The following is a 14159-nucleotide window of genomic DNA, read 5'->3' as shown; positions in this document are numbered from 1 at the left end:
AGCTCAGGTGAAGGTCCAGCAGGCCTGCCTGGGAGCTCACGCTGCACTAAAGCCTCGAGTCCTGCTGCACTACAGCAAGTCCCGCTGAGATCTTCCAAGCTGCTGGTCACTCTGGAACTTGGTGCATCGTGAAAAGGCTCCCCTTTTGGTTATACCCTTTCATTTTATAGAGAGGAACACCGATGCTGAGAGAGGTGCAACCCTGCCCTGAGCAGCTGGTTCAGAGTCTTCACCTGGACCCCTCGGTGATAGCAGGGAGGCACTGGGGCATGCAACTGAAAGAGTCCTCACTCCAAGGGCTGTGCAAGTGCAGGGCCCATCCTTTAATGTCCTTGCTCGAGCCGGTGCTCAACCAACCTCCATCCAGACCTCAGGTCTCCCCTGCCTACACCAAATGTGGTGACGGGCTCTGGGGAGTACCAAGGGGCCTTGTTCTGGGGATCCTTGCCTATTCTCCAGCAGCGCTCCCAGAACAGGCAGCCTGGAGAAAGAAGTGCTCTGGCCTCCCTACCAGGTGCCTCTGGGAGGGTCGTGGGTGGAAAGTCTTGTGTGCCATGGTGGTCCTGGGTGCCCTCTGGTGGCCACAGTCAGCTTGCTGCTGCTTTGCTCTAGAGCAGCGGTTCTCAACCTGTGGGTCGCGATCCCGGAGGGGGTCGAAGGACCAAAACACAGGGGTCGCCTATTGTATATGTATTTCCGATGGCTTTAGGTGATCCCTGTGTTTTGGTCCTTCGACCCCCGCTGGGGTCGCGACCCACAGGTTGAGAACCGCTGCTCTAGAGCAAGGGTCCCCAAACTTTTTACACAGGGGGCCAGCTCACTGTCCCTCAGACCGTTGGAGGGCCGGACTATAAAGAAAACTATGAACAAATCCGTATACACATTGCACATATCTTATTTTAAAGTAAAAAAACAAAATGGGAACAAATACAATATTTAAAATAAAGAACAAGTAAATTTAAATCAACAAACTGACCAGTATTTCAATGGGAACTATGGGCCTGCTTTTGGCTACTGGAATGGTCAATGTCCAGTTCCATATTTGTCACTGTTAGCCGTAACAAGTGATATGATGTGGCCCTGGCCGGTTGGCTCAGCGGTAGAGCGTCGGCCTAGCGTGCGGAGGACCCGGGTTCGATTCCCGGCCAGGGCACACAGGAGAAGTGCCCATTTGCTTCTCCACCCCTCCGCCGTGCTTTCCTCTCTGTCTCTCTCTTCCCCTCCCGCAGCCAAGGCTCCATTGGAGCAAAGATGGCCCGGGCGCTGGGGATGGCTCCTTGGCCTCTGCCCCAGGCGCTAGAGTGGCTCTGGTCGCAACATGGCGACACCCAGGGTGGGCAGAGCATCGCCCCCTGGTGGGCAGAGCGTCGCCCCTGGTGGGTGTGCCGGGTGGATCCCAGTCGGGCACATGCGGGAGTCTGTCTGACTGTCTCTCCCTGTTTCTAGCTTCAGAAAAATGAAAAAAAATAAAAATTAAAAAAAAACAACAACAACAAAACAACAAGTGATATGATGTGCTTCCAGAGCCGTGACGCATGCGTCCAGCATCACTGGAAGTAGTACTGTACGTGAGCAATGCCGTGCTTTGCGGCGCCGCCACATACAGTACTCCAGGGGTATTCCTCTCACTGACCACTAATGAAAGAGGTGCCCCTTCCGGAAGTGTGGTTGGGGCAGATAAACATGTGGCCCGCAGACTGTAGTTTGGGGACTCCTGCTCTAGAGGCTGCTGGCCCCTCAGGGTCCACGGGGAGCAGTGAGAAGGCCTGTGCCTGACCCAGGGTGGGGGGAGGGAAAAAAAAGAGAGCCATATAGGTGATATGGTTGTCCACCAGCTCTGGGCTCATTTTCTGACCTATGATATAGGTTAAGATGTGCAGCTCATTCAGTTGGGAAGGCCTATGAAAGGATTCCTGACCCTTATGCTAATTTAGGGGCTCTTGCAGAGTAGCTCAAGACCTCATCCCAATCTTTTTTTTTTTTTAATTTTTAATTTTATTTATTCATTTTTAGAGAGGAGACAGAGGAGAGAGAGAGAGAGAGAGAGAAGGGGGGAGGAGCTGGAAGCATCAACTCCCATATGTGCCTTGACCAGGCAAGCCCAGGGTTTCAAACCCGCGACCTCAGCATTTCCAGGTCGACGCTTTATCCACTGTGCCACCACAGGTCAGGCCTCATCCCAATTTTAATAGAAGCTGGCAGCAGAAGAACAGATGTCTTCCTCCAATTTGAGTGACTATAGGGGAAGTTCCCAGAACTCCTTGTGCCCCTCCAACACAGCCCCCCCTCCAATCCCACAGTGCTTGTAGAGCTTGTCATACCTTCTCTCCCGGGTCCTCCAACCCAACTCTGCCCCCTCACTTTATCTGCTGAGGCCAGGCCAGGTCACAGGGCAGACGCTAGGGGATGGCTGAGGCTCTGGCATGCCTGGTATCCTTGCTCCCTCAGTTGTGCTTCAGTTATTGCAGGGGTCCCCAAACTACGGCCCGTGGGCCACATACGGCCCCCTGAGGCCATTTATCCAGCCCCCGCTGCACTTCCGGAAGGGGCACCTCTTTCATTGGTGGTCAGTGAGAGGAGCATAGTTCCCATTGAAATACTGGTCAGTTTGTTGATTTAAATTTACTTGTTCTTTATTTTAAATATTGTATTTGTTCCCGTTTTGTTTTTTTACTTTAAAATAAGATATGTGCAGTGTGCATAGGGATTTGTTCATAGTTGTTTTTTTTATAGTCCGGCCCTCCAGTGGTCTGAGGGACAGTGAACTGGCCCCCTGTGTAAAAAGTTTGGGGACCCCTGAGTTATTGGCTCCTCTTGGAGGAAAAGAATTCTGCGGTTTGTGTCTCCCAAGTTTGTCTCTTAGGGTGAAGGGAGCACAATGAACCCACCCTAAATCCTGTGCAACACGGAAAAGGAATGGAGATGCAAAGGGGCCCCTGGTCTAGAAAGAGACCCGAGGGGCTAACCCTGGAGGGGGTACTATGTAGTCCAGGCATGGCAGGGGGTGGAGGCAGCTCTAATTTGGTAGCCTGAGGGGTGGGGGCTGAACCCAGTTCATCCTAGAGGGACTTGGTCATCAGGTACTGGTGTCCTGCAGAAAAACCAGTGAGGAAAAGCAAGGTGGGGCTGGCTTAGCTGTACTCACGTGACCTTCTTCTCCAGGCCAAGACCAGAGTCCTGAGCACAAAGAGTGCTTTGTGCCCAGCTCTGTGCTAGATGCTGGCAGACCAGACTTGTGGGGGCAACAGAGAACAGACATGGTACAGTGGATGGGACAGGGCACGGCTGAGAGAAAGCATATCTTCTAGATTCATGACTACACATGCTGTGGCCAAACCTGAGGCCGGGCCCACCTGCTCAGAAACTGACTGGCCCTAGGCCCAGCATACTGGGCAGAGGGTTATGAATGTCCCCCATATCCAGCACTGTCCCAGAGATACATTGAGCACAGGACAGAACCTGCTTGGGACATGCAGACCTCTGGTGGCAGCCTGGATCTGGGAGTGGAAGCTGAGGGGCTCCCTGGTGTTGTCCTTGGGGCAGGTTGCCCCCACAGGCACTAGGCTGCTCATCCCCTCAACACCTGAGTTTGTAAGTCCTGACGTGGTGTGTGCCCTGCAGAGTGACATGGGTGACGAGGGGAAGGGGCATGAGCAAGGGGTAGCCGCCTCAGGTTACATTAAGAGTCTGTCTTAAAGAATCAAACCCCTATGGGCGAGTTCTCTTTTCCCTGTTCCTAAACATGTCTGGGTCTAAAGTGAATGAGAACCGGAGCGATACACTCTGCGTAGGTTAGAAACGGTGTCTTGTAAGTACCCAATATTTCATTACTTAAAGATTACAATGGAAGGCTGGGGAATCCTAGGTTCCTCGCCCCAGGCGACACCTCAGAGAACCCGGACCGAATAACATTTCGGGTGCGGAAGACGCGGTTCTGCTACGGACCCGGTATCCCACACCGAGGCGCCTCATGGGGAATGGGGGTAGTTGGTAGGGGGTCCAGGTCGGGGCACTGCGCAGGGACCCCTGGCAGCGTCCTCTCCCTTGTCCTCTAGGCGGCAGAAGCAACGCGGCATGGAGACATCGCCTTGGCCACGCTGTGCTTCGGCGCTTCCCCGCGGCGCACAGCCCTAGGAAAGTTCCCCCAGCCCCGCCGCCCCTCCGGCGGCTGGAAAGTTTCCGTAGCTGCAGAGCCCTGGCAACAAGGCGCCGGTGTCACGCAGTGCAGAGGACCAAGCCAGTCGGGCAGGACCCGGAGGCCACGCACAAAGGGACTGTCCCCACCAGTCGAGGGTCTTGCGCACCGCGGCGCGGAGGAGGTGCGGCTCGGGCGGAGCCGGGTTTCAATACTCAGCCCCGACCCCCGTCCAGACCTAGACTCCCAGCCAAAGACCCCGCCCCATGCCGGCCCCTGCGGGGCCCGCAGTTACAGCTCCAACCTTTGGCTCCCTGCGGACCCCGCCCTCCGGTCCCACCTACCTGGAGCGCGGAGTGGGCGGCTCCGCAGCGCGGCCCCCGCCCCCAGACGGGCGTCCCCAGGTCCCTGAGCGCGCGAGACGAGGGGTCTCCAAGGCGCGCTGTGGGTGGCTTTTCGCCGGGCCTCGGGTTGTACCTGTGCTGGGGGAAGACCCTCCTGGGCCCGCGCGCAATCCCCGGGCCAGCCCTCGCGCCCCTCGCGTGGCCCGTGCGCAAAGCGGGCCTGGCCAGCGACTCGGCTCTCCGCCCCGCCCCATCCGCCCGCAAATTTTTCCATTGGTCGGAAAACCCGGCGCGGCCCGGCCACTGGCGTCGATTGGTCGGGCTCGGGAAGACGCCGGCTTGCCATTGGGCCACCTGGATGGCCGTCCCGACCGATACCGGCCCCCTTGTAGAGCGGCGGAGGCCAGGCACCTGCCGGGACCGCTGCTGTGGCGGCGGCTGGGGCCGTGGGGCCATTTCCTCCCGCCTGCCTTCGAGGACGTCCCCGGACCGTTCGGCCCGGAGCGGGGCCCGGCAGGACTAACGCCCCTTCTCCAGACTCCGGTGCGTTGTTCGCAGCATGTCACCATCACCACCTCCAGTTCGCAGGTATCCTTCACTAGCGCCTGCCGTTCTCCAAGCGCTGCGTGCGCCGTCCTCTTGTCCATATCGAATTGTATTCTTCACGTAACCCGCGAGGGAGAGTTCTGCTATCCCATTTTACAGATGGGAAATTGAGACTCAGAGGTTCTCACTTGTTTTAGGTCACGGAGGCTCAAACCCAGTCCATCTGATACCTGAGCCTGGGGGCTCCCATCCTCGTATCCCCAGGGTTCCCATAGCAGAGGCAGGGCGCAGCCTTGGCTCAGAGAGGTTGTCGTGGGTGAATGCCTACAGGGTTCCCAAGGCAGGAGGGACCCCTCAGTGAACAGGGGATTTTCCTCTACCATCAGGCTTGAGTCTGCAGACACCTTGGGTGAGCCCACCTTGCAAGGCTGCACAGCACCACCCTCTCTCACCTCCCTCATCCCACCGCCACAGATCTGGACCTGGGGAGGAGGAATTTGTGCCTTTATTACGACCCCCCCCCCCTTCCACACACAAACCCCCAGTGTCCCATTTTCTCCACCCTTTCCTGGAGTCAGAGTAACACTGTGGAGTTCAGCCCTCCAGGTTGAGTTTACCAAAGGTTGTATTTTCCTGCCAGGTGGAGAACAGCCACTTGGTCCCTGGAATGACACAGTGCACAAATGTGACTGTGAATGGGACTATAACTCTAGGCCAACTCTACTTTGTGGTGGTGGTGGGGATGCTGTCCATTGGGTTGTTTCAAGAGGTTCCTGAAATGGCCCCTTAAACACTGGTCCTGGCTTATTCTTGGTTCTAAGCCTTTACTGCCCTGGTTGCACCTGGAAAAGACCAGATCCTCAATTCCCCACGGCCACCCAGAGAGCCATAGTGTACACAATACTGCAAATGAGGGGACCAGACATTCATGTCTTATACACCCACGTTGGGAGCCAGAGTGTTCACTTAATAGTTTCTTGGTCAGAACAAAGAAAGGGAAATGACTTGGGGCTAAAACTCACTACTGGTGCCACCATTGGATCCCCATGTGCCTGGTATACATGGCAAATTGACCCCAGGAGCCTTGCAAAGCCAGGTAGCCACCACCAATCAAATGGCATTGGAACTTTAGGTGACAGCCATTTGGCACCCTAGCACAGAGATTTTGCTCAAAGCTCTGGGTGGACAGAATGAAGAATCCCTTTCTGGAACACGAAAGCCCCATTTGGCAAGACAGCTCTTGTCCCATGGAGCCACATCATCAATGACATTCTGGCCTAGCTGCCAGACTGGGGGTTCTCTTTCCTTTTAAGAGTGGATTTAATTAGCTCAACATTCACTATAGATCTCACCAAGGCATTAGGCCCTGGTTCTCCTGGATCCCCTCCTCTTTAAGTGACCTTATAGTCTAGCATCACCACTTCCCACACACAGCACAACTGGCTGGACTAATGAGATTGTGCACCTAAATCTGCCCAAGCAATTGCCTCTCTCCCTACTAATTCCTGACAGGGTTCCAGAGACCCATCTGCTCCTGAGCTGGATCACCAGGACATACAGAGGACCAGGGTAGGCAACGATAGTTCCAAGAAGACTTGGCCACTGTCTGGCAGTGGGCTCAACATGGCTCAAGCTGCAGGTGGGGGTAAGAAAGTCAGAGAGCAGGAAAGGCGGCCTCCACCACTCACTCACTCACTCACTCACTGCCACAGGAACCAGTATAGTCTCCTATCTCTCACTCTCTCTACTTGGCCACTGGCTAGCTCGGTAGGGACATCCCTGGGGCACGTGAGGAAAGTGACAAGGAGGAAAAAATTTCAGCTAGATGTCAGGAAGAACTTTCCAATAGTTTCAGATGTTCAGACATCAAAAGGGTGGCCACATAAGGAAGTGAGTTCCCTGTCTATGGATGTGTATAATTGGAAGTGGGATGGCTATGAACTCCTTATAGCCCTGAGACCTCAGGGCTCAGATGCCCACCTCAACCTATCTCATTGGTCTTGCCTGCTTCCTAGCACAAAATGCCATCCAGACTGGAGTCAGTGGTGACAGATCAGGATGGAACTTTGTGTCTTGTTGGGTCTGCCACCCTCTGGCCATGAGTCTTTGGGCATCTGAAGTCCTCTGTTCCCATGTCTGCAAAGAGCTTCTGTTGGGTTCCAGGAGGAACACAGATGAGATGACAAAAGAGTGTGATGCGATGGGTCTTAGGGAGTGTCATGACATTCTGGCCTAGCTGCCAAACTTGAGGTTCTCTTTCCTACATTTAGAAGTGATTTAATTAGCTCAATGTGTTTGCTAATTACCAGCTAGGCCCCTCCCCTTTCTGAGCTTCAGTTTTCCACAGGGTATCACTGCTCTGAATCAGTGAATCAGGATAAAGGAACCTAGGTCTTCAGTGCTGGGCTGTGAAGCTAATCTAGTCATTACCAATTGCCACTTTTTTTTTTTTTTTTTACTTCAAGCAAGCCACATAACTGCTTTGAGTCCTGTCTGCATTTGTAAAATGGGATGAAAGAAAACTGAGTTCTGAAACCCTGGGTTTAGAGTGCTTAGCACATTGTTATTATCCTTAATATTACTACTATTCTTGTCATAATTTGCTGAGTGCCCACTTTGGAGCAAGCCGTCATCCTGAGCCTCTGATTCTCCACTTCCCTATACTTAGGCCCCAGAACGGGTGTGGGAGGGTGCTGTCAGGGAGCCCAGTGCCTCTGTCCAGTTGTGAAGGCCTCAGTCAGTGCCCTTTCATGGTCTCTTGCTCACTGGCTCACCTAGTACAGATCCTTGGGGCCTGGACCTGCAGAAGAGCAGCCTCCAGGTGGACTCAAAGATTAGGGTGGCTGGTTGGGGCAGGAATGCTTGGTCCAGGATCTGTCTTGAACATGGCAGGGATGTCAGAGTATCAGGGTTGCAGTGGAGAAGACGGCAAGGTCCATAGGCCTAGACTGGATGGACGCAGGGAGAGAAGGACAGAGCCTGAGGGGCGGGTACGGAAGTGAGCATCCCGTAGTATTTCCAGTGAGGGCCACCGGCTGGGTAGGTGACAGATAAGCTCAGTGCCGCGGCCCTCGATGGGTCCTCGAGGGCATGAGATTGGCGGCAGCTGCAAGCGGCTGCGATCTTCCGCGAGCGTCCCCAGGGCCGCGGTGTGAAGAAGGCTGGGAAGTCCACGGGGGTCACAGGCCCTCAAACACCAACGAAACCCCGAGCCTTGGTGCAGCCCTAGGGGCCGGACTCCGGGGGTAAGGGGCTGCAACCCCCTAGCGACAGCGCAGGTAGCCAACCGTACCCCAGGTTGTAGCGCGCTGCCCCGCCTCTGTCCGGACAGCCCAATGGTGAGCGCGCAGATGGCTTCAGGGGCGGGAACTGGGCGGTAGCGGCAGCGCGCGGGCGCGGCACCCGGAAGTTGGCTGCGGCGGAGGCGGTGAGTGCGCGGCTGGCTGCCCGGGCCTGCGGACTCAGCTACCCGCGGGGTGGGCCTGGGCTCGGGGGTACGGGGCTCTGGAGACGCGGGCGCGGAGGGGCAGGGTTACACCTCGCCGCCCTGCCTTACCTTTTCCCTTCCTGAGACGTGGAGTGGAAAGCAAGCGGCCGGGTCCGGGGAGACCAAATCAACCCCGGCAGACGAAGGGCCCCACGCGTTACTGAAAGGGGTTTCCCGTGATTCCAGCCCGGATGAGTTGCGGGGGCCACTAGCAGGCAGGGCTGGTCTCGCTGCGGGAAAGCAGAGACTGGCGGTGGCCGCAAGATGGGTAGGTCATGGTCAGCTATGGAGCCCTGAGTCACGCTGCTGCCTCCCTGAGGTCTGCTGTGGGCAGCGGGGTGACAGCTGATGTATGTCTGAGTAGGCTACAGATGCTGCGTTATTCCTGCGCCTGGACAGGGGCCTTCCTGGGGTGGCTGTGGTGGTCAGACCCTCCCCCAGGGCATGGGCGGGGGGCTGGGTAGGGCTGCACCCAGGGCAAGGCCTGTCCTTTTTGCTAGCCTTGAGATCCTTTTCTCCACTCCAGCACCTTTCCCACTTCCCGGCTTAATTCTGGGCCACAGCTAGAGAGAAACTGCCCTTGAACCAATCCCTGAGCCTCAGGCCCCTACCCTCCAGCAGATATGTCACATGCTCGGTACAGGCCTGGCTTGTCATCTTGCTCTGGACCTGCTGACCACTGTTTTGTTGCTGCTGTTTGGGCTCAGCACCCTCTTCCATGAGGCAAATGTGACATGGTGGCAGCTATAAGGGTCATCTCCAGCTGGTACTGCTATGGAAGTGCTTTCTCACATTTGTTTGGTGGTCCTCTTGGCAACCTTTTGAGGCAAGTGTTCATTGGTCCAACAATGTTTTTTTCACAGTGAAGAAAACTCAGGCTGAGAGGCAAATGGTGTTCCCAAGGTCACTCAGAGCCAGGGCCAGCTCCTAGTGCCTATGCTCCTTCTGGGTCTCTTTCCCAGGAGCCTTCCTGCATCAGGTGACCTGTCAGGTGGGATGGTGGGAACTGGAGAAGATGGTTGTGTTGTGTTGGCAGGTGGACACAGTAGAGCCTCTGTCCCTTGCAACCCCCCTTTCTGGGATCCCAGTGTTCCCGTGGGACAGAGTGGATTGCTCTGGTGCTCTCCTCAGGTCCCTGACCATTTACCCCAGTCCCACAGCTTTATATTATGATGTGTCTACAGACTGTAGGCCCTTCCGAGCAGGTCACTGCCTGCTCCAGCGTGTGGTGACGACAGTCCCTCTTTGGATGCAGGCAAGTCAGCTGAACTCTCTGGCTGCCCAGGCCTTGAGCTGTTATTACCACCTTATGCTTACTTTGTGCTTTCATTTGAGAGCTGTCCTTCGGTTATGTTTGCCCATGGGTGTGACCATGGGCTGTGTTCTTGGACCTGGCCTCTGCACTAGAGGGAAGTTCTCTGAAGGCACTGCAGGTGGTGCTGCTGAGGAGTTCTGTGGAGAGATGAGGAGACCCCAGAGCCTGTCTGGAGAGGAACAGCTCAGGGTAGGGAGGCTGGGAGGCTTCTAGAAATGGGGCTACACCGACACTGACTCTCCAGATGTGTAGAACAGGGGCTATCCTTTGCTAATACATCAGTTGTCACATGAGGACGGCGCTGCAGAGCCTGGCATTTGTTGGCCTGGACCATGAGGTTGGATGATGGGTTCCATGAAAATAAAGTCACCCCAGAACCACGGAGCTGCCCTTTCAGGTTATCAGTGCATTTTTTTTTCTTTCTCTCTCAGCTTTTTTTTTAGATTGCAAAAATAATATAAGCATGCTTAAAAGTAAAACAGGCCGACATCCATCTTCTGCTGCCACTTGGGGTTTATCCATTGAGATCTTCGGGACCATGCCAACTTTAAGCGCTTGCTTTCATCTTCTTTTGAGGGGTTGATGGAGAAGGTGGCCCCTTCCTCCTTTGTTAATCATGCAGGCTGCCGGGGCCACCAGGAGGCCAGGCTGGCTTGTAGGGAAGCTGAGTGTTCCTGTCAGGAGGGGCCAAGTTGCAGGGGCTGCATCATGACTGGAGCTTTCCTTAATGCTCACTGTGTCCCTCATTTGTGCTGCTCCTTTGAACTGTGAAGGGATAACAGCACTTGGTGTGAGGTTGAATTAGTGCTCCTAAAATATCTCGAAGATCTAAGGAGAGAGTATTTGTCACGGTGAAATGCCACTTAACAGTCGAAACAACAAAGCATAGATCGAGGACTCCTCGGTCCCTGTGCGGTGAGGAGGGTGGAGCATTGCAGTGGGCTAGCTGCTTGGAATATTTACAGACGTCAGAGATTTCTCAGCCAAGGCCTGGAACAGTGACACTGCCAGCGACACTGTGTTCCCATGTGTGTTTACCTCTTCTGCTGGCAGCTGCTGTGAGGACTTCAGGCGTCATATGAAAAGAGCAGTTCATGCTTTGCAGCTCTGCCCCTGGGAGCTATAACAGGGCGGGTGAGATGCAGGGTGGGGAGGAGGTTTCTGGCTCTGCAGCTCTCGTGTGTAAAGCCTGAGGGATCCCATCCTCTCTGCACAGCTCAAGACTAGGTGGATAGGCTGGCTAGACTTAAAAATGTATTCCCAAATGTGTAAAGTGCTTGGCGTAGTGAAATGGGACCTGACTCTAGGGACCAGTTATCTCTTTCCAGAGCTTTAGAACGTATAGCTTGGTAGGACACTGATATGATGTGAACTGGGAACCTCACTTTCCTGAGTGTCTCAGACCCCTTTGTTCTGGGTTGTGGTGAAAATGCTTCTCCATTCACTGGTGTGCGTCCCTGCTATTCATTGCTGCATTCTGACCTGGTGTCTCCCCACTGACAAGAAGCTGTTTGCCTTTTTAGTTGGCAAAGGCAAGTGCCCTGTCAAGGACACAGGTCCTCCTCTCCCCTCTGCCACGGTGGTCAGGTGTGGACTTGGTCAGTGGGTAGCATTATTGTGCAGAATTCACAACAGTCCAGCAGTACTTGGTCCCTTTTTTGAGGTATTTTGAGCCAGGGCTGAGTCTGTTCTTGCCCAATCTCCTGTGAATAGCCTCTTCTTCCAGCCTTTCCTGCCTTATCCCCCTCCTCCAGCACAGAGGAACATTTCAAAGCTAGTGGGGAAGGAGAGCTGCATCTGTCCACTTGCTTCTCTCATAGGCAGCTTTTGGCGGTGGGCAACCCATTTTATTTCCCTGATGTCGAACATGACTATGTTTTAAGCATCTAGTTCCATGGATGGGACAGTAAAACCAGCCTCGCAGTTACTGTTCACACGAGGGTATGGAAACCATCGCCAGCACATAGCTGTCTCCTTCTTGTCCCTGAGTGTTCTGTAGACCAGGTGCTCTGCCCTGACTTCTGCCGCTGTGGTTGACTCTTGCTCATTTTTAGCCTCTGTGCAAGTGCTGAGTGGGGCCCTCTCTCCTGAGTGGGGTCTCTCTACTGCTCTTTGTTCCCACTCTGTGGATTCCAGTGTGGAAGGGCCTGGGATGATTCTCAGTTCCAGGCAGCGGACTTCCTTCCCTCTGTTTTTTTCATGGGCAGGGGCACTGGTGCAGCACCTGGTGTGGCTGGCAGGGGTGGGCATGGCACACTCAGTGAGAGTTTTAGAAGACTGTATAGCCAAAAAGAAGACTTGCCCTCCAAACACTAGAATATGTGCTGAAGCTGAGAGACCTGGTGACATGTGCAGGGCCCTAAGGGGCTGTCTGATAGGGTGCCCAGGTATGGGGCAGTTGGACAGAGTGAGGGCCCTGGAGACGAGGAAGCATAGGAGTCCATCCCTCATACCACCCACTCAGGCAGACCCTGGGCAGATCTGAAAACTAAGCCAAAACACAACCATACAAGGAAGGAAGTCAAGAGAAAAGGGCTCTTATTTTGGGACAGAACAGGTAACAGCTGTACGGGAAAGATGGGAAATTCACTGTAAGATAATGGACATTCTGATAGGCAGTGGCACAGGCAAGGCTGCAATGCAGGGGAGGGATGAGGAAAAAACATTTGCGGCTCATGGAGCAAACAGGGATGCCTGTCCACACCACATCAGCTGCACTGCAGATCAGGGTGACAAAGGCCTCGGATTGCGTACCCAGATCAGTGATTCATGGATATGGGCCTGCTTCTAAGGGATGCCAAGGAAACTGTGGTGAGAGCATTTCCTGACATTGCAGGAGGGTGAGCCGTGGCAGGGCCAGACTGGCACTGGATGTTTGGAGAGAGTTGGGTCTGGTGTGCTCACCTGAGAGCCTCAGCGTCTGACTGAGCCATTCTGCCTCCTGGGTTGCTGTCCTAGGAAGGTCCTCAGCTCATTTGCAGAGCTTGTGCACCAGACTCCACCCCCCAGGAAAGCTGGGCAGCAGCGAGCAGGCTGGGGACACTACCCCTTGGCGAGGATGGACCTGCATAGCCAGTCATGGGGAAGACGGGTAACAAAATCCTGCCTGTGAGATAACCCTATACCCATACTTTGCAGAGAAAGATATGGAAGCACATGGCTGGCCACAGATAAGACTTTTGCTGGATGCACGTATTTGGAAATTTTCCGGATGAGAATGTGCCCTTGGGTGACCTGGGAGTGGGAACCACCACCATAGACCCTGCCAGCCCCCAGGAGCTGCTGGTAGGCTGGGAGGAAGGGGGAGGGGGAAGCGCTTGGTGCAAATGCTGGAGGAGGTGGTGCTGGTAGGCACCAGCTTGGTGGTAACAGTGCATGATGCCGTTAGTCCCCAGGCAGAGTGAGGCAAGCAGCCAGGTAGCATCTGGAGATAGGTGGGTAACCACCCCCAGCAGTGCTGAGGTCTGCCAGTCCTCCTCTGGGTCCTTCCCCATCTGGGCTGGCAGTGACAACAAGGCCTGTCAGTGGCCCTCAGGCCCCTTAGGCCTTCTTTCCCAGTGGCCTCTGTGAGGTCGATGGCTCACCCTGCCTTTCACCCACCTGTCTCTGTGTCAGGTGTAGGGGCACAAGGGAAGCAGATCCTTACTGTTGGGCCCTATCCATCAGGGTGCTAGGTTTTGTCTGCTATGGCCCTTACCTGAACCACTGTGGTCGTCGCCGCATCTCTTGGCATGTTACCCTGACCTGTCTTTGTCCAGGCCTGCTTGCTTGTTTTATTTTCTTGTTGCGTTGTTGTTAGATGCCACATGGAGTGCGGTTTGAAGCTTGACTCACTGAAGAGCCTGATCCTTCTGACAGAGGCTGTTTACCTGGCTCCACCTGGCTGTTGGGAACAGCCCTGTTGGTCCTCTGGGAGCCAGGGGAGCAGGAAGGAGGTACCGGTTGGAGGGGTGATTCAGAGGCAGTGGGTGAGCAGCAGGACGAAGCCGGCCAGGAGACTCTCAAAAGCGCTATCAGCAGATGGGCTGTCAGTGCCTAGAAAGCTTCTGTGCTTTGTAGGCAGCGCCAGTGCACTGAGAGTAACTGGTGCCAAATCCGTGAGCCACTCTCCTTGTTTTGAATTACCAGGTGGTTAGACCAGGGGAAAGCGGCTTGCTGAGCTGTCATCTGGGAAGACTTCCACTGGCTTTCTTAGAGAGGATGGGAAACTCTTGGCTTTGATTTGAAGGGGGTGCTTTCCTTTTGCTTCACACTTCACAGACCCTTTCTCCTGGGGCTCAGGTGTGCCCAGGGATTCCAGGTGCATGTGAAAACTGCTAGCACTGCTTTGCA

The 14159-nt window shown here is 54.8% G+C and overlaps 2 protein-coding genes across 10 annotated transcripts in view; one reads left to right on the top strand and one right to left on the bottom strand.

Moving 5' to 3' along the window:
* ARVCF (ARVCF delta catenin family member) overlaps positions 1–4947 on the bottom strand; it is a 53195-nt gene extending 48248 nt beyond the window's left edge. For all 3 annotated transcript variants that reach the window (XM_066365339.1, XM_066365341.1, XM_066365342.1), the window contains exon 1: positions 4480–4947. In XM_066365339.1, the coding sequence (XP_066221436.1) occupies positions 4480–4935 (456 nt within the window). In that variant the 5' untranslated portion in view covers positions 4936–4947. The remainder of the gene's footprint in view (positions 1–4479) is intronic.
* Positions 4938–14159, top strand: part of TANGO2 (transport and golgi organization 2 homolog) — a 37035-nt gene continuing 27813 nt past the window's right edge. For 2 of the 7 annotated variants that reach the window (XM_066365347.1, XM_066365354.1), the window contains exon 1: positions 8508–8780. The gene's annotated coding sequence lies outside the window, so the exon portion shown is untranslated. Of the gene's footprint in view, positions 5068–8403; positions 8453–8507; positions 8781–10071; positions 10225–11023; positions 11055–12965; positions 13113–14159 lie in introns of those variants that run through there. The other 5 variants (XM_066365349.1, XM_066365350.1, XM_066365352.1 and 2 more) reach the window with 5 other exon arrangements.

Source organism: Saccopteryx leptura, chromosome 2 (assembly GCF_036850995.1).
Source record: "Saccopteryx leptura isolate mSacLep1 chromosome 2, mSacLep1_pri_phased_curated, whole genome shotgun sequence".
Taxonomy (NCBI): Eukaryota; Metazoa; Chordata; class Mammalia; order Chiroptera; family Emballonuridae; genus Saccopteryx; species Saccopteryx leptura.
Note: the sequence above shows the minus strand (reverse complement) of the source record. Positions and strands in the feature narration are given on the sequence as shown.